General features: G+C 44.8%; 2 protein-coding genes across 2 annotated transcripts in view; both read left to right on the top strand.

Moving 5' to 3' along the window:
* LMNB2 (lamin B2) overlaps positions 1 to 18354 on the top strand; it is a 34254-nt gene extending 15900 nt beyond the window's left edge. The window contains exons 3-12 of the mRNA XM_054181927.1: positions 2432 to 2588; positions 3199 to 3324; positions 5701 to 5871; positions 7181 to 7306; positions 7488 to 7708; positions 8311 to 8602; positions 9120 to 9227; positions 10087 to 10206; positions 11630 to 11731; positions 12970 to 18354. Coding sequence (XP_054037902.1) covers positions 2432 to 2588; positions 3199 to 3324; positions 5701 to 5871; positions 7181 to 7306; positions 7488 to 7708; positions 8311 to 8602; positions 9120 to 9227; positions 10087 to 10206; positions 11630 to 11731; positions 12970 to 13011 — 1465 coding nt within the window. The 3' untranslated portion in view covers positions 13012 to 18354. The remainder of the gene's footprint in view (positions 1 to 2431; positions 2589 to 3198; positions 3325 to 5700; positions 5872 to 7180; positions 7307 to 7487; positions 7709 to 8310; positions 8603 to 9119; positions 9228 to 10086; positions 10207 to 11629; positions 11732 to 12969) is intronic.
* A 2725-nt stretch (positions 18355 to 21079) lies between these two features.
* TIMM13 (translocase of inner mitochondrial membrane 13) lies at positions 21080 to 21863 on the top strand. Its single transcript, XM_054182285.1, has 3 exons — positions 21080 to 21304; positions 21489 to 21557; positions 21634 to 21863. Exons 1-3 carry the CDS (start codon positions 21167 to 21169, stop codon positions 21730 to 21732), a joined length of 306 nt encoding a protein of 101 aa, XP_054038260.1. The 5' UTR covers positions 21080 to 21166; the 3' UTR covers positions 21733 to 21863.
* The last annotated feature ends 958 nt before the right edge of the window (positions 21864 to 22821 follow it).

Genomic DNA, 22821 nt, shown 5'->3' with positions numbered 1-22821 from the left:
TCTGTCCATCTCTTGACGTAGAGGACGAAGCCTCCAGCCCTCCTTCCTCGCCTGCCCCTTCTGAAGAGCCTGTAGCCATCGACAGCTGCACTCCAGCTGCGGGATTCCTCCCACCAGGTTTCAGTAATGGCAACCAGTCGTAGCTTTCTCGCAGCACGGTGGGAACATTTAATTTACTAGTGAGATGCACAGCATTTTTGCTTTGGTGGAACAGCACGCTCCCACAAGACTGCAGAACCAGACCTGGGTAGTGATTGGGGTGCATTCTGCCATAGCATAGGTAACTTTGATGACCTGGCTAAGGAAAGTCTTCTGTCGCGATGTTCGTGAAGTGTCCGTTCATATCTTTACTCGTGTCACAGGTCCACAGGTGAAGCAAAGCCTGGAGGTAGACATGTGTAGGCCTCATCCATCTGCTCCTTTAGCCGTCTTCCTGCTTGAGCCCAACGCAATGAGTTGGGAGACTGTCTTGCTGCAGCTTCCTCTGCCTGCTACCCCGCATGGTCACTGAAATACTTCCCTTGAGCAAACTTGGCTGCCTTCTGGGAAGAGAGCTCTCGAGAGCGACCCTAACCTGGTGTTCTTCAAAGAACACTGGCACATCTCAGCAGACACGCTGACTGCTGTTTGTAACTTCCAGGCATCCAGAGTCCTCCTAAAGCAGGTTGCACCTTTCGTAAAGTCTTCTGTCAGTTTTCTGCGTGAAGACAATAAACCAGGCTGAAATTGTAACTGTTGTTCACGCCCCGTGGGAAGCGGCGTTCGACCTTCAGGTACCGCACAGGCAGGTGGTTTCCAGATCCGATTGTCTGTGACACGCGCACAGTGGCGTGTTTTACTGTGCGACACATGCAACGCAGGGACGCGTGTCTGGAGAGTCTATTTTGAAGACTTTCTGGTTGCTGCCAATTAACTCTCGTTCGAGTAGAAGTCATGTTTTGTCTGTGTGTCTCCTGCAGGCTGCGGAGCTTGCAGACACTGCACATATGTTACAGAACAGGATTCACAGTGACAGATTGTAACAACAATTAAGAAAAAATAGTTACAGTTAAATGAAAGCAAATTCAGATACTTAAACTAAGGAACGCAGAGGGCTTTGTAGCTAAGGTGTATCACAAAATAACTTGACAATTTATTCTGTAGTTAGAAAGAGATACACATCGTGATGAGGCATGTCAAGAAATACTGTCTGTAGGGCACACCAGTGCCCCGTAAAGCAGGATTTTTGGAAAAATAATTCTGGCCATCACGTTTTGTTAGAGTAATGGGCAAATTAAACATTCAAGAGGACAGTACAAGTGATGAGAATTTTGGGAACCAAGACTCAGGGTTTGGGCTGGGGAGCTAGGTTTGGATAATCTAGAGCAGTGGGGTTTTTTGGCATTTTTTTTTTCCCTTTGCAAACATAATATTTTTTCCATGTTTGGAGTTGCAGACCAAATACAGAGATGTTTAAAGCCTATAAATAGCAGGACTCCTCTTTAAGTTATTTCTGTGGGCCCTTAAGAGCAGCCCAGTGACCACAGGCTGAAAACTACAGATCTCTAGAAGAGAAATTTGAGGAAAGGGAAGGAGAAAAATTAATTCTAAGATGATTTAAGAGAAAAAGACAAAAAGCCGTTCCCTGCATTCTTAGTGGTGTGAGACTAGAATAGCGAGCTTGAGCTGCAGCAAGGAAGGATTACTTCGTGTAACAAAACAGTTTTTTAATAACAGACACGTGCTGAATGAAGATGCAGAAAGCCAGTGTGTTAGAGGAAAAGGTAAACAAATACTTGGTGGGCAAGAGGAAGATGACCTGTATGATTTCTGTGAGTTGGATATAACAGCTCAAATAATCATATTTAAAGCGACCAGAGTTCTTTGCTCCTAATGAAAACTGCTGAAGAAATACTGGTTTGTTTCTGAAGGGTGACCGTGTTTCCAAGTCCCCACTTTACTGCTTTGTGGGGAATACATCCTGGGGAACGGGCTCGGCCACGTCAAGTACGAAGCACTGGGGATACGCGTGGGCCTCTTTGGGAGATGCATGTGCTCTGCTTCGCAGGGGCTGTACTCCAAAGGCAGCGGCTAAATGTGCTGTGCAGCAGTGAGACGAAAAAAATACTGTTCACGCCTTGTGTGTAAAGCAGCTTTATTGTCATCTCTTAGCTGTCTGAGCTGCCTTCTTGTTTTTCCCTTGCCTGCCTGTGAGATATGTTCTTCTTTATCAGGCAATGCATTTGCAACACATTGGTGCAAGCTGTGAGTTTTAAGAGGTGTCTGTGATTACTTCTATTAGCTGCATTTGCAGGTTACTCTAGGAGCTGTCTAATGATACCCTAATCCTAATAAAATGTGTATAATAACAAAAGATCTGTAGTTGTAACCAAGACATGCTCAAGCTGTGTGTGCATCCATGTATAAATATAAGTAACTTTTCTTATTTCAGCTACAAGAAGAAAGATGCAGATTTGTCTGTGGCTCAGGGTCGCATTAAGGATCTTGAAGTGCTGTTCCATAGAAGTGAAGCAGAACTCAACACTGTCCTGAATGAGAAGCGCAGTCTGGAAGCAGAGGTGGCCGATTTGCGTGCCCAACTTGCTAAGGTATGTCAGCGAATGCTGCCTTGCTTTAGCACAGGAGAGGGTATGTGTTATAAAACTTGTTATTTTTCTTTGCAGTTAGTTTATATTCTGAACATCATTGATCCCGTTCGCTTACTGCTGAACCTTTGCCTGCCCCTCTTGCATATAAAACTAAATCATAAGAAACCAAAGCAACGTGGTGTTTTAAAAATTTTGCTAGTCAAAAGCTTTTATTTAAAAATCTCTGGTGCTTCTATATTCATGAGATATCGCTTTACTAAATGTTGTCCTTTGTAAGGTGCTGCACAATTTTAAACCTATGTTGGAGTACCCAGTGGGACTGCACTAGCAAGAAAAAGAACAATGTGCAAGATATTGTGCTTGAGGAATTAATATTCCTCAGCTCCATTGTCGTCTTGTATTGAAATAATCATAGGTTTTAAATAACTGGTATATAAATGTGAAAGCTTGTTTTAAATATTCACGCACACACAGAGTCAGTGGCTTGACATTAGATTTGTTGCTGTGAATAATCAGTCCAAAAATGTCAAATGAAACCCATGAAAGGGTTATAGATGGAAAATAGGGATCCAGACAAAATTCCATCTTTATCTTTAAAATTCTTTACTAGGCTGAAGATAGCCATGCTGTGGCTAAGAAGCAGTTGGAGAAGGAGACACTCATGCGTGTGGATCTGGAGAATCGGTGCCAGAGCTTGCAAGAGGATCTGGATTTCAGGAAGAATGTGTTTGAGGAGGTATCAACCTAGCAATCCCATCATAGTCTGAAGTTTATGTAGCTTTTATTCAAACTGACTATAAGCAATTACTGACTAGTCCAGGTAGGGAAAATCAGTATTATCCTTGCTATAAATGGCTTAAGTAATAAAATAGATAATGGTTTTGCAGGAGTTAGATGGGAAATCAGTGGCAGAGCTGGCATGAGAGCCAAGTGACAAGGGTGTTGTTCCATGAGCAGGTGAGCTGCTGCAGCAGCTGACTGCTGTGGGAAAGGGAGAGCTTGTTCCCTCTCTCTGGACCTCGTTGCATGACACTGCTCCTTACTTGCACCAACTTTGGTGGTGGTTGGACCTGACCATAACCTGTTTTCATTGTCGAGAACAGTATGCAATTACCCTGCTTTTTGCAGAGCTAGTTTTCTGCCTGTTTAGTGAGTTGAGTTGGCTCATAGTGGTTCTAGTGAGGACCAGAGTTTTTATAAAGTCATTAGTGGGAATGCACAGGTGGGGACTGGGAAAGGGAAGCATGACCTTCTCTGTCAGTTTATTCCATCTTGCGGAGCCAGCGCTGACCTTTGGTTCTTCTGCAAGCTCATTCAGTTCGTGGCTGCTGAGCAATTGCCACATGTTTCTGCCCTTCATCTCACCTATGCAAGTTGTGGTGTTTGGCTCACCGTGCACCAAACCATTTCAGCCTGATTAACTAGCAAAATAGGTAGTGGGTTTTGGTTGAGTGTAATTCTTGCCAGTTTAGCGGCTGAGTTATGTATTACCACAGAATGAAATGAGTGCCCAGACTGGATTAAGGGATGAGGCGGGTCTGTGTTGCTAAGAAGAGGGGCTGGAGCAGGGCAGAGGAGCCACCCGGGTAGATCACCCTGAGTTTTACTGACCATTCTCTCACTGCCATGCCCTGGAGTAGTTGGATTTCTGCATGCGACTGCAGTGGCAGAGCCTTGCTTGGTTGTGAGGCCTTAAAATAACTTTGCTTCCTGAGGAGAGCTGTGTTGCTACTGACTAAAGGTGAAGCTAAATGAGACAACAGAAACTAATCTTTAAGCTTGCCACGCTGAAGTGGGGCTGTTCCTTTAGCCATCCCTGGAGCCCTTTGATCCTTTAGCTTAGTGAATTCATTTGGTTCAGTGAAGGGTCCAAAGCTCTATTAGAATTAGAACGCCGTGATTGGAGTGTGGCAAGCGAAGTCCGCTTATTCTAGCGGCGTTGAGCTGCTAGATCAGCTCAGCCCTTCACCTGATGCTTTATAGTCCCCCATGATGTTTTTGTGGCTTCCAAGGAGTCATTGCCTACAGTTACTGAGAGGCTGCTGCTTGCTAGTTTTCTTGGCATAAAAATTCACCGCAGAAGGGAAAGTGTCTTCCAGATCACGTCAGGGCACATTGCTGTGAGTAGAAGGGCATGTTTCGAAGAGTCTATTTTTAGGCGTAGACTATTTCTGCAAAACAACTTGTGAAGTTGCTCTGAATTTGTGTTAGCCCGCTGTGACACCAGTCTAGGCATGCAAAGTGAGCCTGTGCTGTCGTGGCCCTGGTGCTACCTTCAGGCCTCTTCTCAGCACTCGGTACCGCTCCCTTGTTTGTCTTACCCTGAAGGGAGAAATTGTTTCTTTCTGGTGCCACGCGTTCAGGCCTGGCCAGGTCTCTGCAGGGCTCAACATGAATAAGTGCGTGAGTAAGTCTTACCTCACTAGTTTGGGACCAGTGTTCTGGGCACAGAGAAGTTGTACTTCTCTAAAAACTAAAATTTCTTAGTACAAACTCTGACTAGAAAAAATTATGTCTTCAGGATTGCTTGGGTTGCTCCTTTATTACTAATGTAATCAAGATCTAATGAGTCATCCAGTATATAGAAAAAGAGAGAAGATGTGCGCATGCTTAAAAGTGAAATTTGAAGATGCAGTTTTTCTTTATAGTGATTCTTTTTTCAATATATCTAATGGTTCACAAAAGGTGTTTGTTTTTATCTGACTCCTTATAGACTGGTATTGTAATGTAGGGATGTATATTGAGAAGGAAAAGGCTTGTAGTGCAGCACGTGGAATCTCTTTGCTGTGTAAAAATTCATGTTCTCTTCTCGCCCCGCCCCTTCCCCCACTTCCACTTTTGTAGCATAAAACAGCTGCTTACCTAAATTGTATATGGATATTTTTAAACATGTTTTTAAGTTGGATCACTTTTAAGAATTATATCCTGCCAAATGAAAACAGTAACTTGCATCAGTTAGTATACGCGGTAATTCTTAGGCTTAAATGCCTTTAGTACTGTAGCTCCTATATACTAAATAATTAGCACTGAAATAGTTAATTGTTGTCTGCATGTAATTGCTTGTACTGTTTACCCTAATGTGGGAATTTTGTCCACGTTTCTGTGTGTGTAGGAAATAAGGGAAACAAGAAAACGACATGAACATCGCTTGGTAGAGGTGGACACTAGTCGCCAACAGGAGTATGAATCCAAAATGACTCAGGCCCTGGAGGATCTGCGAAATCAACATGACGAACAAGTCAAACTGTACAAGATGGAGCTTGAGCAGACTTACCAGGCTAAGGTAACCACTGCTGCCACAGCACTGGCTGACAGGAAGCCCAGTTGGCGAGATAAAACCATTTCCATCAGCCCTACTGTCTTTGGGGAGACAAGTAATTATAATATGAAGAAGCTTTGTCCTGGTGTTCAGATGCCTCCTCTGGTGTTGGGTGCAGATGCATTTCCAGCGAGGTCATAGCCAGAGGTAATAGCTAGGAATAGCTTTAGCCAAGAAAGGCCGGTTTGTGAGAAAATATATGGAACTGTTGGTCACTGTGGAGGACACAGTGGGAATGGCAGACATCATGCAGCAGCTGATTAAACAGTTTCTTCTGCTGTAAGTGCTTTGGTTTTTTTCTTGATGTCAGTAGATCCAGTTCTGTGTTCAAAATGGAGGTGGTGGAGGAGATTTGCAATAGGTACAGTGTGTTGGCTCTGAGAAGCTGGAGAGCTTGGAGAATGGCTGCGTTTCAGTATGGGCTTTTGCCTGGATGCAGTGAGCTTGCAAATTAACATGGATGTACTGAGAGGGGCTCCACGTCTAAGGTTGCATTGTCACTTTACTCTTACTGTGGCCGTGGCAATGTTCTTGCTGGCCCCAGTACTCTTTTAAATGGGTGTAATCCTTATCACATTTCAGTGATCGAAGTTAGTTCTGGATTGGAAAATTACTAGATGCGGTTGTGGTTTTATTGGTGGCAGAGAGACTTCAGGCAAGGTAATGGACCTTTTTGGACCAGCTTTGGTGATGAAAACCGTGGTCTGTAAATCATAGAATAGTTTGGGTTGGAAGGGACTGTTACAGGCCATCTAGTCCAACCCCCCTGCAGCGAGCAGGGACATCTTCAACTAGAGTAGGTGCTCAGAGCCTCATCCAACCTGACCTTGAATGTTTCCAGGAACGGGGCATCTACCACCTCTCTGGGCAACCTGTTCCAGCATTTCACCACCCTCATCATAAAAAATGTTGTCCTTATATCTAGCCTGAATCTCCCCTCTTCGGTTTAAAACTGTTCCCCCTTGTCCTGTGGCTCCCCTCCCTGATCCAGAGTCCCTCCCCAGCTTTCCTGGAGCTACTGTAGGGACTGGAAGGTGATTTAAGGTCTCCCTGGAGCCTTCTCTTCTCCAGGCTTAACAACCCCAACTTCCTCAGACAACATTCTCCAACATTCCCTAATGTTACGCAATTCTTACCATAAACTTACGAGATTGCATCTTAAAAAATTTTATTTAAGATTAAGTAGCTTCTATTTTTTACCAAAAGGGGTAGGTGTCTGGGCAGGGTATCTGACTCAATGCAAGTGACTTGTATAATAAAACTTGCCTTCCAGCTGGAGAATGCCATGCTGGCCTCTGACCAAAATGACAAAGCTGCTGGTGCAGCTCGAGAGGAGTTGAAGGAGGCTCGCATGAGAATAGAAGCTCTCAGCTACCAGCTTTCTGGCCTTCAGAAACAGGTAAAGGGACTAAATTTGATTTCATCTCTGATATACAAACAATACAGTGCTCTCTATATCAACACTTCTGTTCCTTCATAGTTTCTGGTTTTTATGGAGAGAAATCTTTGTTTGGGAGGGAGATGAACCCACGGTACCCACATAGATGCCAACTGCATTTTCCATTGTGCTGTCTGCCTAGGCTAGTGCAGCAGAAGATCGCATTCGTGAATTGGAGGAAATGATGGCTGGTGAGCGGGAAAAGTTTAGGAAGATGCTAGATGCAAAGGAGAGGGAAATGACGGAAATGAGGGACCAGATGCAGCAGCAGCTTACAGAGTACCAGGAACTGCTTGATGTTAAATTAGCACTGGACATGGAGATCAGTGCTTACCGAAAACTCCTGGAAGGGGAAGAGGAAAGGTATGTACAGATCCCACATTCTTTTCTTTGGACTAACAGGTGTCCTTTTCATTTCTTGTGCTTACTTTTTTTTTTTCTACCATTTGAGCAGGAATGCCCAGATTTTGTTTCGCTAAAGTCATGTAGGCTTCACACCCACCATGTGTTGCATGGAACACTTACATGGAACACTTGCAAGTGTTCTCATGTGAACGCTATCTTTATTTTATTTTGCTTTTTATAATGGTCTCAGAGTGGGGTGTATATCATTCTGTGCTTTGCGTTCATCTCCTCTTTTTGTTCAAGTGCTTTTGTGTTTTCCTGTTTTTAAACCATGTGGCCCATGTGTGTTTAGCAGTAGATATACCAGAGGGGAGGACTGAGTGATCCGTGTTGCTCTCATCAGCAATGCTTTCCGTGTCATGTAATCACGCTAGACAACTTCTCAGGGATGCACAGCTCCCCCCCAGCCTTTCTTTTCTATGTAGTCCTGACACACACAGTGAGGCTACTTTCAGCCTTGGGGTATATTATAGTCTGGTTACTGAGTATATTGTAGTGTTATTGCTTTGTGTGTAGTTCCCTGGATGAGTTAATTAAAATGCTTGCTTCGTTGTGTTAAGGTTGAAGCTCTCTCCAAGTCCCTCCTCCCGTGTTACAGTCTCTCGGGCTACCTCCAGCAGCAGCAGTAGCAGTACTTCGCTCGTTCGCGCTTCCCGAGGCAAGAGAAAACGTATTGAAACCGAGGAGTTTTCAGGCAGCGGAACAAGTGGAATTGGCACTGGAAGTATTAGTGGCAGCAGTAGTAGCAGTAGCTTCCAAATGTCCCAGCAAGCTTCAGCTACGGGAAGTATCAGCATAGAAGAGATAGACCTGGAGGGCAAATATGTTCAACTTAAGAACAACTCGGAGAAGGTGAGTGTCAGCAGAACTCCTAGAAAACGAGGAGGAGGAGCTAAATTGAAATGTTCCACAGCCTTTTGGAGCACAAGTGTGTGGAGTCACTTGGAGAGTAGGAGCAACATCTCAAGGTGCAGCGTCCTGCGATAATAAACACATGCATTTGAAGGTTGAACGTTACAGTGTGCTAACATGAGTGTAATGTTTGCAGGAAGAGAACATAGTTTGTGTCCCAGATGGCTAAATGTGTGCTGTTACCTTGCTTATGTAAATAGCTTTGCTGACTCTAGCAGAACTTTTTTGTGTGAGATGTGTATCTTTTTAAATTTTGATGAATGACCTTATGGGATTTACACGTTAGACTATTAATGGGTATAGAAAAACACTTTCAAGTTAGAATGCAGATGGCTAACAACCATGTAAATAAATTTATATTTGCATTATTTTAATAACAAAGAGACCTAGAGAAAACTCTGATGCCTGTTTGCTCTGTTTTGCTCACCTTAAATAACCTTATGACTCTTTCCATTAGGATCAGTCTTTGGGTAACTGGAGACTGAAAAGACAAATTGGAGATGGAGAAGAAATTGCTTACAAATTTACTCCTAAATATGTCCTCAGAGCTGGGCAGACTGTAACAGTAAGTTACACTTGCAGTATGTCAACAACGTACTTTGTTGTTGTTGCTGTGGCAGTTGTAAATGTGATGTTTGGTACAGCCGGACTTGGCGTGTGACTCCTGATTTCATGGATCTCACTTCAGAGGAGCAGGATTTCGGTTATAAATATACAGAACAGAAATTGACTTTCTATATTAGCACTTCAGTATTTGGGACCATTTCAGGCACAGAGAAAGTTGAAGAAAAAGGTATTTTGGGGGAGTGGGTCAAGGGCTGTTTGTTTTCAAACACCTTTGCCCAGGGTTGGAACGCTAATCCTGCTCAACACCTTCATGAAATAGGAATGTTTCAGAGTATTCATTCAGTAGACTCTAGTTAAGTTTAAGACAAGACCTTCTCAGCCTTGACTGTAGTAGAACAGCTGCTTTTCTATAATTTTGCATTTTATTTTCAGTCTGCAACAGACGTTCTTTCAGAAGAAAAAAAAAAGGCTTTCTTTTAATCAGTTCCAGCTATTTCTACTTAAGCATCAATTGCTCAGATAAATATAAAAGATTAAATAATGACACTACAAGCTGCATTTTATGTCTTGGCTTCATACAGTATTGTCATTGAGATAGTGATAGGAGGAGAAATTTGTGTATTTGGTAAAGAATTGATGACTGCAATATTAGATAATTTTTTTTTTATGGCTAGCGTTCCTTTTTGTGGTAAACTGAGGTTATATCTTACTCCAAGTAGTGGTGTAGGTAAAGGGGTGAAACTGCCATTGGAATTCAGAAACAAAACTGGTATGTAAAGTAGGAGAATGAGGGGGTTCTGTATATTTAAAAATAAAACGTGTATGAATAGCTAATTACAGAATGTCTTTCTCACTAGATTTGGGGCGCAGATGCAGGCGTATCTCATAGCCCCCCTTCTGTTCTCGTGTGGAAGAATCAAGGCAGCTGGGGCACTGGAGGAAACATTCGCACGTACCTCGTAAACTCCGAAGGAGAGGTAGGCCGTGTCTGTAGAAAAAAAGATGTGGTCTGGGTTATCTCCTTGACTTTAATTTGGGGAGGGCGGGGGGGCGGGGCAGATGACAAAATCCTGATTTTTAAGATCTCTCCCCTATTGTCTTCTAAAAGAAGACAGTTTATAACGTGGAAATACTTAAATATCTATATGTAACTCTGAGATTTTTGGAAACCTGCTATCATCGTCCTAATAACATCCATAGACTTTTTCGTCCTATCTTAGAAAAACACCCTGCTAGTACAGAATTTGTTGGGAATTTGAGTGCGTATTTTCAGAAGAGACAACGGAAATGAGTACTGCTGGCAATTCAAACCTACATTACATAGTACCTACGATACTCTGGGGTGCTGTATAAATATTAATGTAGGAAGAGGGCGGTCCTTTCAATGTTGGAAGCATATCGGAAGCTTTCATTTGGCACAGGTTCCTGTATATTCTCCATTGTCCTACACCTGCCCACAACTGATTTCTTAAAACCATCCCTGCAGGAGACTCCTGCAAGGGAGGATCTACTTTGGCTGTTATTCATAAATGTGCCATTTTCCTAGTGATCTGGTAGAAATAGGAAAGTGAAGCAGACCACAGTTGTATCAATTTTCATGCTGCCTTTCTTGCTGGCAATTCTGTGGAAGCACTTTGTGCAGGAACAGCAGGATGGGCCAAGAGGGCCGGTCGCTTGTACAAATAGAAAGCTAACTGCCTTAGTGTCCAAATAGAAGTGGTTAAACTGGGTCTGAAAAAAATTCAAATCCACGTCTGTTCCTGTTGTTGTTACCTTTAGTAAGCCTGCTCAGAAGTGTATGTTTAGAGTGACTTTTTCCACAAGTAGAAATTTGCACCTATGATTTCAAGGGTGCAAGTGTGCAGAAGAACTTCGTACTACTAAGAAGTGTTAAAAATAATGTAGTAATAAATGAAGCTTCTTGGGGTTTTAGAATTCTTTTTAGTGCCTGGTTTGGAAGACCATCCTGATAATTGATATATGCAATTGATATAGAATAGTTGGTAGAAATTAGGAACATACTTTAATGCTGTGTAATCAGACTGAGAAGCTTTCTCACATTATGATATGTCTCAGATGGCTCGTAGCTGGGTCTGCCGTGGCCTTGTATAAAATTGACTAACGACCACCTGAAACATGGCTGCTGCTTCTCAGATCCCTAGGCAATGAAAGAAACTTCCTGAAGCTCAATTGCATTACCGTGCCTTTTAGTGGATAGAAATGGGAATGTTGTTGTGGTTTGCAGGATATTACTGGTATTTGCTTGCATAGCTAATGTTACATCTAGGGCAAGGTGCTTTAAACCATCCAAAACTTAATCAGGGGCATTATACTGATGGTATAGCAAAAACTTAAGAGACAGAGTACTGACCATCTCCTTATCTCTCTCACTTTGTGTAGGAAGTTGCAGTGAGAAGTGTTACTAAATCAGTAGTTGTGCGAGAGAATGAAGAGGAAGAGGATGAAGCAGAGTTCGGAGAAGACGACCTTTTCAACCAACAGGTAATAAAATGCAGACCAGATGTTTAACTTGTGCCTTTTTGGTTGGATTAATCAGGCATAAGATTTAGGGGGAGTCCCTTCAACTTTTGCCAGCTCTGAGCTTCCTGGTCCATTTTTCCAACGGATGCTTGCAGAGGACGATCTCGGAATGGCTTGCAACCCTGCAGCGTTACTACAACGCGCAGAGGGCGTGATGTGAGCAATTTTTCCAGGAATTGCTGCTCGAATCAGTAACGGTACAGCTCAAGCAGTGGCTAATGTCAGGTCAGGATGCCAGCGTATCTGTGGAAGGTATGCAACAGAGCACAGATTTACAGCGTTGCAATGACATAGACTCTTTTTAGGGTTAGTAAGATTAGTTCCAGCAGTCAGTGTTCCTCCCGTTCCAGTATTTGCTCCTCTATAAAAAAGAGTCTGTGGTATTCTTGCTGTAAGCATAATATAATCATTGGGAAATATAACTACTAAAAAGCAGGAAAAGGGGAGGGCTTCTGCTGCTGCAGGCTTCAGCTTATGGTGTGTTTTGTGATAGTATATACCTGCTACCTCTGAAATAAACTTGGTTTTTCTTAATAACACCACCTATATGTTTTCATAACCCTTAGTTAAGTACTGGGAAATAACTGACCAGCAGTCGGTAGAGTGAAAAGGAGAAAGATACTCCATACAAGTGATATCAAAAAATACTTTAAATTTAATTTCAAACTCGAGTGATTTGTTCTCCCGGTCAGTGGCCATTAGTAGCTCTTTTTCACAAAGATTCATTCTGCGCAGGTTTGAAGTTGAGTTCTGAAAGCTTTTTTGGTCTCCAGGAGATTGAGCAGTGTATTTGTAGTATAAAGCAGCTGAAACAGAAACTTTTTTTTTTACCAAAAGCAGCAGCTAACGCAGCATAGATCTCTCTCAAATGGAAACATCATTTGAAATAAAGGAAGGTGCTTCCTGTTCTAAAGCTAATGGCATCGTGATTTTCAGTTGTCATCTGTGTTGATGTTGGAAGTGTAGGGATTTACCAATCAGCCCCCTGTAGAAAACCGCAACCAGAGCAGCAGTGTCTTAATCCTGGCAGCAGGCTGTAACACGGGCTGTGCATTCTCTGCAGCTGTGATGCTCCCTGAATACAACCAAACTACAAAAAAAAAAATATGCTTTTGACAACTGAGATGATAATCAGAGTCTAGGCTTACAATATGAAAAGCTGGTAAGAACTGAGTTCAACTATGTCTGTCTTATTTTAGGGGGATCCCAGAACAACCTCTAGAGGATGCTCAGTGATGTGAAGAATGAAAAAAGAAGCTCTTACTTGCTTTTTTGTTCCATTTACTTCCTTTTACTTTTGCTATTTTTTTCCCTTCAGAGCCACTGAAAACTATTTTTATATGCATCATCTGATTTCTTTGAAGTTTACTCCTTGGTACATTTTGATAAAAAAAAATTCAAAAAAAAAAACCCTTTACTGAACACAACTGCCAGAATTTTTAATAGATTTCTTTATTTTTCCCGCTTTGTTTAAACACTATATTGGGATACAACATTTTTCCCCATACAGAGTTTAAAGTCTTATGTACAAACCTGCAGCAGAAAAGAAGTTTTTAGCTAACGTGGGGTGAGAGTCCTTGAGTGTATGGTAAATCTATAATGGCATGGGTGACCAGGATAACTAAAAAAAAAAAAAAAGGGGGGGGGGGCATCTGTGGGGCCGCAGAAGAGATTCACAGTGGTGTTTCCTCCATACTTTAAGAAATGGTAGTATCTTGCCTGGTATCCACAGCAGCGCCCAGCTTAGGAAAATTAGACCCCAAGCTCATTAAAAATGCTGCTTCACCAATGGAAGTAACGAAGGGAAGTTGCATTTCGGCCGTTCTCGGCTCAGGACGGCAGCATCTTGCCCTGCTGCGGGGTTTCACAGCCTAGTGGTAAAAACATCTGTGGCTGTCAACACCTTAGCGTTGTATTATTATTTCAGAAGATGGAGAATGAGGGGTTCTGCTTACTGAATACAGACACCAGCTTAAGGTATGGAAGCGTGAAAACCAGAGTTTTATTTTCAGGGGAGTTTGACATTGTCACCGATGAGACGTTGTTACATCGTGGATGCAAGTTCTGATGCACGGTGTTTATGATGTTAAGCATCACGGTTTAATGCTTTTGACATATTAAGCATTAAACAGAATGGTTAAGATTTTAGATGTTAAAAAGGGATTTTTAAAGGTTATCCTGTGTAAATGTTGGCTCTTTTAATCAGAGCTAGATGCAGCCTGTTCATACTTCTCTTATATTCAAAGGGGCTTTGTCAGATAACTTAAGGAGCGGTATTTGCAAAATGGTACAGAAATAGTTTAATGACTTCTTGAAAGGAACTGCTGCTGTAGGACATAAGCATTGCTTTGCAGCGTTCAAGTGCTTGAAGTCAAGTCTAACAGCGAGTGAAGGGAGAATAATGCTTTTTATTACAAAAATGCTTTTATGAGTAGCCGGTGATTTTTATTTTGGTATGACGCATTTTGTATCTGACAGTGTCCCTTTAGCTTTAGGTTTCTTCTGCTGCGTTTCTGTGGAGGTAACTCTGACTCCCGTAAGGGTTAGTGTTCATAGAGCAGTGCATCTTTAAGCACTAGGAAAAATATTTGACTGCTCCAAAGAATGTATTGGCTACTGTACAACAAAAGTTGGGGTTTTTCCAGTAGTTATTAGTTTGAATACAAAATTTAGATACCATTTGACGCCAGCATAGAATCCTGTTTTTACCTGCACTCTTGAACTCTGACCTTGTCATTCGAATAGTTTAGACTCATCAAACGGGCTACAAGGTTTGGATGTTTTCGGTGGCTTTTGGACATTATGTTCTCTGAACAGTATTGTGACTGACAGATATAACCTAGAGTGTCAGTTTAGTGGCTTTGACTGATGGCTTTGTAACGCAAGCAGGGTGGGAACAAAGGGGTTTTTTTAAGCTTCCGGATTTATTTTGCCATTTGAAAATAAATCAAAGATGCTACTTTTCTCTCTTTGAGTGGGATGACTGAATTACTGAAGTTAAACTAATAGAAATGTAGAATTATGTTTTAATCTGTTATTAGCAGATCCATTACAAAAAACCAGTATGAAGATTTGGCTGTTTGGGCTAATGGGATAACTTTGTTGATGTACTTGTCCATTTTTCTAATGTAGTTTTCCCACTCTGCTTGAATAGAAGGTTAAATATGTAGTAAACCATGTCTATCTCTCTGTAAAATGTATCTTGTGAAATTATGTTTCTCAGACATACTGTTATCAATTACCTCTTCTAAATTTGTTATGCAAACGAATGCAATCAATGTAAAAGCATTTTTCCAATGCACCTTCCAACCACTGGACCGAATTTCCCTTTCTGACCCACAGCTTCTATAATATATTTAGATAATGTTTGAGGGCTTTTTGCTTTTTTTTTCCCCTAAAGGTCTGTGTTTTGTTTTTTTTTTTTTTTTTTCCACACTGGCCAGTTTTCAGATTGCTTATTCTTCTTTAAGGTTGTCCTGTAAATTCAAGATTGTTCTGTGATCTTAAATACTAAAGCAATGAGTGTGTAGTTCATTTACATTTTTTCTGTATTTTTCTGTATTTACATTTTTCTGTTTTGTTTTTTTTTTTCCTGCAAAGAATGGGCTAGGAAAGGCAGCTCGAACAAAGAAAACCTCTTGCTACCTGAGCCATTGTTTTCTTAACAGCTACTGTATGGGGAACGTGTCGTCTTGTAGCTTTACGGACTGGTGCTTGCAGACTTTTTTTGTGATGAGCACCGGTGCCCTTCAGTAACAGTCTGCAGAATTTGTCCTTTAGATTTGTAACCGTGTCCTTTAACTTTGGAAACAGTTTAGTTTCTTCTTCAGTACCATGTTTTAGGTGTTTTAGGTGTTATACACGTGTTCATGTAAAGTAGTGACTGACACTGTGGGAAAAGCCGAATGCCAACAGTCTCAACGTGGGTGATTCTGTCACCACAGGGCTTTCTAAAAGGCTACTAAAAACATGAGAAATAATTCCTAGCTGTAAATTACAAGACACAGGGAAAACTACTGTATTCCACGTACTTTCTTGCGTGTGTGCGCAGGTCTTCTCTAAACGCCATCCTTTCCTCTTGCTTTTGATGCTGAGCTTCGGTATAACGGCACCGTCCCTTTAAAGCTCGTGCTCCATACCGGGATGTTTTTTGGCTTTACCAAACCAAAAAGCATTGTTTCTTTTTTTTTTTTTTAGGTCATTCATGGATTTATTCCCCCCACCCCCCTGCCAGGATAATTAAAGCTTTTTGGTCAAATAAAATATAGTGTCGTCTTGCCCTCTCTTCCTCTTTGATCCTGTATGTGAACCGCTCCTGAAGAACTATGGAGGGTAGTCAGCATCTCTGCTCCAGTGTCTGATATCAGGTGTGGAGCTTGAAGTAGAAATAGATTTGACTTGTCAAGAGAAAAATTATTTTAAGGCTTTTCTGATAAGGGAAATTAACCAGTATAGCTTTTATCAAGAGTAGCTACTCGATAGGGATGTTCTTATTCCAGAAAAATAAGTGCGCAACTTTTATTCTGGATGAAATAGTAAAAAAGATGCATAAATGATTCTCACTTGTTAAGAGGGGGAAGGAATAACAGAATTCCTGCAGCAGAATAGTTCAGCCAATATCTTCATTGTGTAGGGCATAACAGAATATCATATGAAATATGATAAATGCATACTGCCTGCTCCTAAGTTTGTACCGGGTGAAAATGTTTGTGTCAGAACAAGTCCATCCATCTGCAGAACCGTCGAGCGTGGCGTCCTGCGGAGTGCGATACGGTCCCAGTGAGCCTCTGATGTTTCATGCCGCTTCCAGCTCCCTCGCTTCCACGTTTGTGACTTCAGCTGTTGTGTTGCAGTGACTTATTCCAAGTCCTAGAGCGGCCGTCATTCCTCTGTTGCTGCACAGCTTTATTTCCCAGTGCGTCTACTTAGGCTAGTTCGGGACGCTGGGTTCGCCCTGAAAAAAAAAACCACAGTAGTTTACACTGATGCATTGATCACTTGTCTTCAGCACTGTTTTGCTGTTAGATAGGCGTTGGCTGGCACAGTTTGGTTTTTGTAGCAGGAACCAAAAGTCTCAGGAAGAAAATAAAACACCTGCTTCCCATGACCTGTGATGTAAAAGCCAGACGAGGCCGTCTGCAGCTCGCATTAGTCAGGAAAATTGTATCGCAGCGTGAAGCAGACCATACTGTGAAAGGAGGTGACTTCGCGTGCGTGTTTATCCTTGAGCAACGGGACACCTCATGTTCAGTTCAGGGATCTTACTGGTTTTTATACACCCTTCTTTCTTCTTTTTTAACGCTCATCCTGTATAAAGGCCCTTTAACTGCAGCCTGAGGAGGGGTTGGTTAGAAGAGGCTTGTAGAAATCCTCTCCACGCCCCAGAATATTTGAGAATCTGTTTCTTTTGTGTGCGTCAAAGGTTTTGATGCTGTATGAAAACATGCATGCCGGGTGCTTTATATCTCTTGTAGCCACTTCTCTCACTTCTTAAGTGTTAAGCCATTCTGTCTCTTTCTGTACCTTCTTTTGAAAGTCTTGTCTTTAAACAAAAGCGTATCTATATTAAATACTGGATTTTATTGCCACTGTTGGGTCCAAACCCTGTGCAAGCAGGAAACAAAACCTTGTTGTGAACCAGTGAGTGGAAGGTGAGATGGTGATTGCATTTTTTTCAAAGCATTGTTTTAGCGGAACGTCAAGACAAATTATATTGGAGAGTTTCTTTTCTCACTTAAAATAGCCTGGGAAACAGAATTTTTATTTGCCCTTCAAATGCTTAGCTTTAAACCAGTTTAAAATAATTTAAAAGTGTTTTTTTTATACAAGACCATATTTACATGCAGTTATTATTTGTAAACATAATGCCTTTCTTGAAATGCTAAGGTCTAGAGAGCGAAAAGGATGCTTAATATTGAAAGACTCCATTCAGAATAGCACGAACAGTGAACTGACATGGAGTTCAGGAAAAGAATGTGGTTTATTGAACTTCCAAATTTTCTAGGTAGCTTTTTAACGAAGTGACAACTCCGTCTTGAATAAGGTAGTTATTGTGTATTCCAGCTACCCAGATCATCATTACACTAAAATTACAAGCAATAAGCTATCTGGAGTAAGTTAAGCCAAAACGCTTTCCATTGGGGCACAATAATACCTTCTCAGTTGAACTCTATTTTCAGAACAGTGATGCCTTGTGACTTGAATTGTGTTGGTTGGTTTTGTTTTTTTTTTTTTTACTTTTTTCACACCATCTTTATTTAGATAGCTCTGGTTTTAGGGCAGGGGTCAGTTTAACTGACCACCTCTGGTTCAGCTGCTGCAGATGAGTCTTTGGAAGGTTCAAGTTTTTAAAATAGGAATTGTGAAAAAGGTTGCAAATTGAAATAAAAAGACAAAATGATGAAAATGTTCACATGGAACTTAGGAAAACTACATAATGATCTAGACTTTATCATTTCAAAGTGTTTTTTTTTCTTTTTAGAATATGCATGCCAAATGTCTTGTCTTTTTCAATGATTTGTAATATACATTTTATGACTGGAAACTTTTTGTACAACACACTCAAATAAATGTTTTGCATTTTATTTGTTCCCTTCTTTCATTTAACCAGCACAGAGGCCACATGGGCTGTTTGAGATGATTCATCCCAGGGGACCTTCCTGTGTGTAGAGAATGGGGGGGCAATGAGCTATGCGCTCTCCTAAAGGAGATCTGCTGCATCGCCCGCTGTGCTCCAGAGGCAAATCAACGCTTTCCTTTAAACCGTTCTTTCCTTTAAACTGTAGGTAGATGCAGCGCTCGTGGAAAGTGCTGTCCTCGCTGATCAATAGCACGGCTTCCAACAGAAGCGGAGGGAAGGACTTAAGTAGCTGGAGCAGGTGAACGTCTCGTCTCCTTCCTCTCTCCCTGCTGACTTCTCCAGCCCACACGCTGAAGGGCTTGTTTCCATTCAGCCCACTTGATGCTGCCTTGAGAGAACAAGAGCAGATAGCGAGCTGCGGCAGCGACGCCTTCTTAGCCGCTAGGAAATGCTGTGAGCCGCCGTGTTCATCATTGGCCTAGCTCCATTTCCTGCTCCTTTTCACTAGTCCGTACTCAGTATAAAATTGTACCATAGGCAACTACCCCATCCTCAGTGCTAGCTGATAATTCCGCGAGGTGTAGGAATGGTTCCTTTTTGAAGTGGACAGACCCAGAGACAGGATCCTTGGACAAAATGGTCTGAAAGGTCCCTTCCAACCTAGGCAATTCTATGATTCTATGAATTTTATCATCGTATGGTTTACAGTACTCTGTGTCTTCTGTGTGTGGGCTCCAGCTGGTGGAGATGAGAGTAGTTTTGGCTTTAGCTCTGCTGTGATGCTCCGTTCCTCATCTCAGAGAGAGGTAAGCAGCGATCTCCTTTCTGCATGCCACATCTACTCCTGAAAGAGCTCCACAGCGTTGTTGTCTCCCACGTGCTCCTGCCAACTCCCGCACCGCTCTTCCTTAATGGAGGACATACCACCGTGGAATCAATGCAGGCTTTAAGGGTATGAGCTTCTTACCTGAGTCGTCTAAGGCAGAGGGAACCATGGTCGTATCCTCAAAGGACAGCAGAATTAATCTCAGAGAAAATTCACCAGGGAGTTTCTCTCTAAAGGGAGCCCAGATCATAATGCTCGTATTTCATGTAAGGATGTAGTTGTGCAGTGTTATTCTCTGTGGTGAATCACGGAATCGTTATGGTTGGAAGAAACCTTTAAGATTGAGTCCAGCCATCAACCCAACACTGCCAAACCCATGTCCCTCAGCACTATGTCTGCCCGGCTTTTAAATACCTCCCGGGACGGCGACTCCACCGCTGCCCTGGGCAGCCTGTTCCAATGCTTGACTTCCTGTGAATAAATTTTTCCTAATACCTATCCTAAACTTCCCCTGGGGCAACTTGAGGCTGTTTCCTCTTGTCCTATCGCTTGTTACTTGGGAGAAGAGACAGACACACCCCCTGCCCCCCCCCCCCGGCTGCCCCCTCCTTTCAGGGAGCTGCAGGGAGCGAGAAGGTCTCCCCTCAGCCTCCTCTTCTCCAGGCTGAACCCCCCAGCTCCCTCAGCCGCTCCTCACAGCACTTGTGCTCCAGACCCCGCACCAGCTCCGGTGCCCGCCTCCGGACTCACTCCAGCACCTCAATGTCCCTCCTGTAGCGAGGGGCCAAAACTGGACACAGCCCTCGAGGTGGGGCCTCACCAGTGTCCAGTACAGGGGATGGTCACTGCCCCAGTCCGGCTGGCCACACCGTTCCTGACACAGGCCAGGATGCTGTTGGCCTCCTTGGCCACCTGGGCACACTGCTGGCTCATATTCAGACAGCTGTCGACCAACGCCCCCAGGTCCTTTTCTGCCAGCAGCTCTCCAGCCACTCTGCCCCCAGCCTGGAGCGCTCATGGGGTTGGTGTGACCCAAGGGCAGGATCCGGCACTTGGCCTTGTTGAACCTCACACCTTTGGCCTCAGCGCATCGGTCCAGCCTGTCCCGATCCCTCTGTAGAGCCTTCCTACCCTCCAGCAGATCAACATTCCCACCTAACTCGGTGTCATCTGCAAACTTACTGAGGGTGCACTCGACCCCCGTGTCCAGGTCATTGATAAAGATATTAAAGAGAACTGGCCCCAATACCAAGCCCTGGGGAGCACCACTGGTGACCGGCCAGTGGTGGATTTAACTGGATTTAATCCAGACTGGATTTAACTCCATTCACCATCTTGCTTCGGGCCTGGCCTCCAGCCAGTTTTTTACCCAGTGAAGAGCATTCCTGTCCAAGCTGTGAGCAGCCAGTTTCTCCAGGAGGATGCTGTGGGAAACCGTATCAAAGCCCTTACTAAAGTCCAGGTAAACAACATCCACAACCTTTCCCTCATCCACCACGCGGGTCACTTGGCGTAGGAGGAGACCGGGTCTGTGGAGCAGGACCTGCCCTTCACGAACCCACGCTGACCGGGCCTGACGGCCTGGTTCTCCCGTAGGCGCCGTGTGCCGGCACTCAGGATGAGCTGCGGAGCCGCTTCGGGTCCCTTCCCATCGCCTCACCGTCATGCGGGGCGGGATGGGGCGGCCGGCGCCGCTCCGCACCGCGGGACACCGCCCCCCCCCCGTCCTCTTCCCCGCCCGCCCCGCTGCGGGCCACGGGCGCCTTTCCAGCGCCGGGACAGCGAAGCTTCCTCCGTTATGGCCGGTGGTGACATGAGACACGGGCCTCCGCCCTCGCCCGCTGCCCGGCGGGGTCACCGGCCGGTGCGGCGGCGGCGGGAGCGTGTCCGGCCCCGCCCGCCGGGCGCGGTGCAGGCCGGGAGCCGTAGTACCGCCGAGCCGCCATTTCACCGAGAGCGTGGGGGCCGCTGCCCGCCGTGACTTTGCGGCATGGAGAGCGGCTTCGGCTCCGACTTCGGCTCCGACTTCGGCTCCGGGAGCGGCGGGGGGGGGAAGCTGGACCCGGGGCTCATCATGGAGCAGGTGAAGGTGCAGATCGCCGTGGCCAACGCACAGGAGCTCTTGCAGGTCAGGAAGGAACGGGGGGCGGTCCCGGTCCCGCTGCGTGCCCGGGGGGGCCTGGGGGGCCCGGCTGTGCCGCTGCCCCTCGGCGGGGCGGGGAGGGGGACGCGACAGCGGCCGGTGCTCCCGGCCCGGCCCGGCGGCTGCCCCCGGCCGGGGCCCGGGCCCTTCTCACGGCCTCTCCCCGCAGCGCATGACGGACAAGTGCTTTCGGAAGTGCATCGGGAAGCCCGGCGGAGCGCTGGACAACTCGGAGCAGGTGAGCGCGGTCGGGGGGACGCGGGGACTCGCCCGCCTCCCCGCGGGGCGACTGCTGAGGGCTCTCCGTCCCGCAGAAGTGCATCGCCATGTGCATGGACCGGTACATGGACTCCTGGAACACGGTTTCCCGAGCCTATAACTCTCGGCTGCAGCGGGAGAGAGCCAACATGTGAGGAGCGGCGGCGCCTGGACCAGGGAGGGACCATGTGGGGAAGGGACGAGCGGCCAGTCCAGGTGGCTGCAGGCACAGTTCTGCCTTTCCAGCCCCTGCCATGGCAGAGCAATAAACCCTCGCTGAACCTTTTGCATCCGTTGGCTTTTATTAGCACCAGCCCCAGGAGCGAGTGAATTTTCCAGCCTCGAGAGCCACCGTGAGCTGCTTGGTTTATCTCATGCCTTTCCCAACGGTTCAGACCGGCCGAGGCACGTAGCAGCTGATAAGTCCCTGCTGCGAAAGGGCTGCGAGAGGCAAAGAGCCTTCTATGGAAAAGGTGGGCCAAGCCAGCACCACAGTCCCTTTGCCCAGGAAGCAAGCATGGACCCAGCCATCAGGTAGTGACCCAGTCCCATTTCATCAGTGGAAGAGCCGCCATAAGGTGCCCCACATGCCGCACTTGTCTCTCTCTTCCCTTGTATTTGCATAGTTGTATGTGGGGCTCACTTTTGGGCTCATGTACTTTGACTCGGCTCAAGCAGCGCGTTGGGTAGCCGGGCTGCTCTTACTGGGTTTGCGGCACAGCCTTGCAAATAGTTGTACGAGCGCAGCTGGGGATGAGAAAGGTTGGGAAGTACTTAGGCTGATTTCTTTCTAAAATAAAATGTGTTGTGTGGCTGTGATACTCTGCAACTTCTTGTTTGGCTCTGGCGCAGACATTCCGTCTGGGAGCCTACCTTCTAGGCAGCGGAGGACTTGGGTCTGCTTTGGGGCTGAGCGCTGTGTTCTCGGCTTACACACCTCCCCTGGAAAGGTCGGTTCATGCTGTGTGCTCAGCAGTGCGCACAGCAGCTGGGAAAGCAGGGTGCAGGAGATTAAAAGTGCCCATGCCCCTGCAGTGAGATTTTTGAAATCCCTTATTTTGAAGCCCTTCTGTATTTTATAAAATGTTTCACTGACAGACTGGAAGGATGATGTTTCCTTAACTGCTAGGACATGCAAAGGGATGCAGGAAAACCTGAGTTCGTTAAATCTCCCAATGTGGTGGCTTCTGTGAAAGGGACTAAAGTGTTCTCACGCAAGGTAAACTATTCAGAGATAACTGGAT

The sequence above is a fragment of the Rissa tridactyla genome, chromosome 22 (assembly GCF_028500815.1).
Source record: "Rissa tridactyla isolate bRisTri1 chromosome 22, bRisTri1.patW.cur.20221130, whole genome shotgun sequence".
In the NCBI taxonomy this organism is placed as follows: Eukaryota; Metazoa; Chordata; class Aves; order Charadriiformes; family Laridae; genus Rissa; species Rissa tridactyla.
Note: the sequence above shows the minus strand (reverse complement) of the source record. Positions and strands in the feature narration are given on the sequence as shown.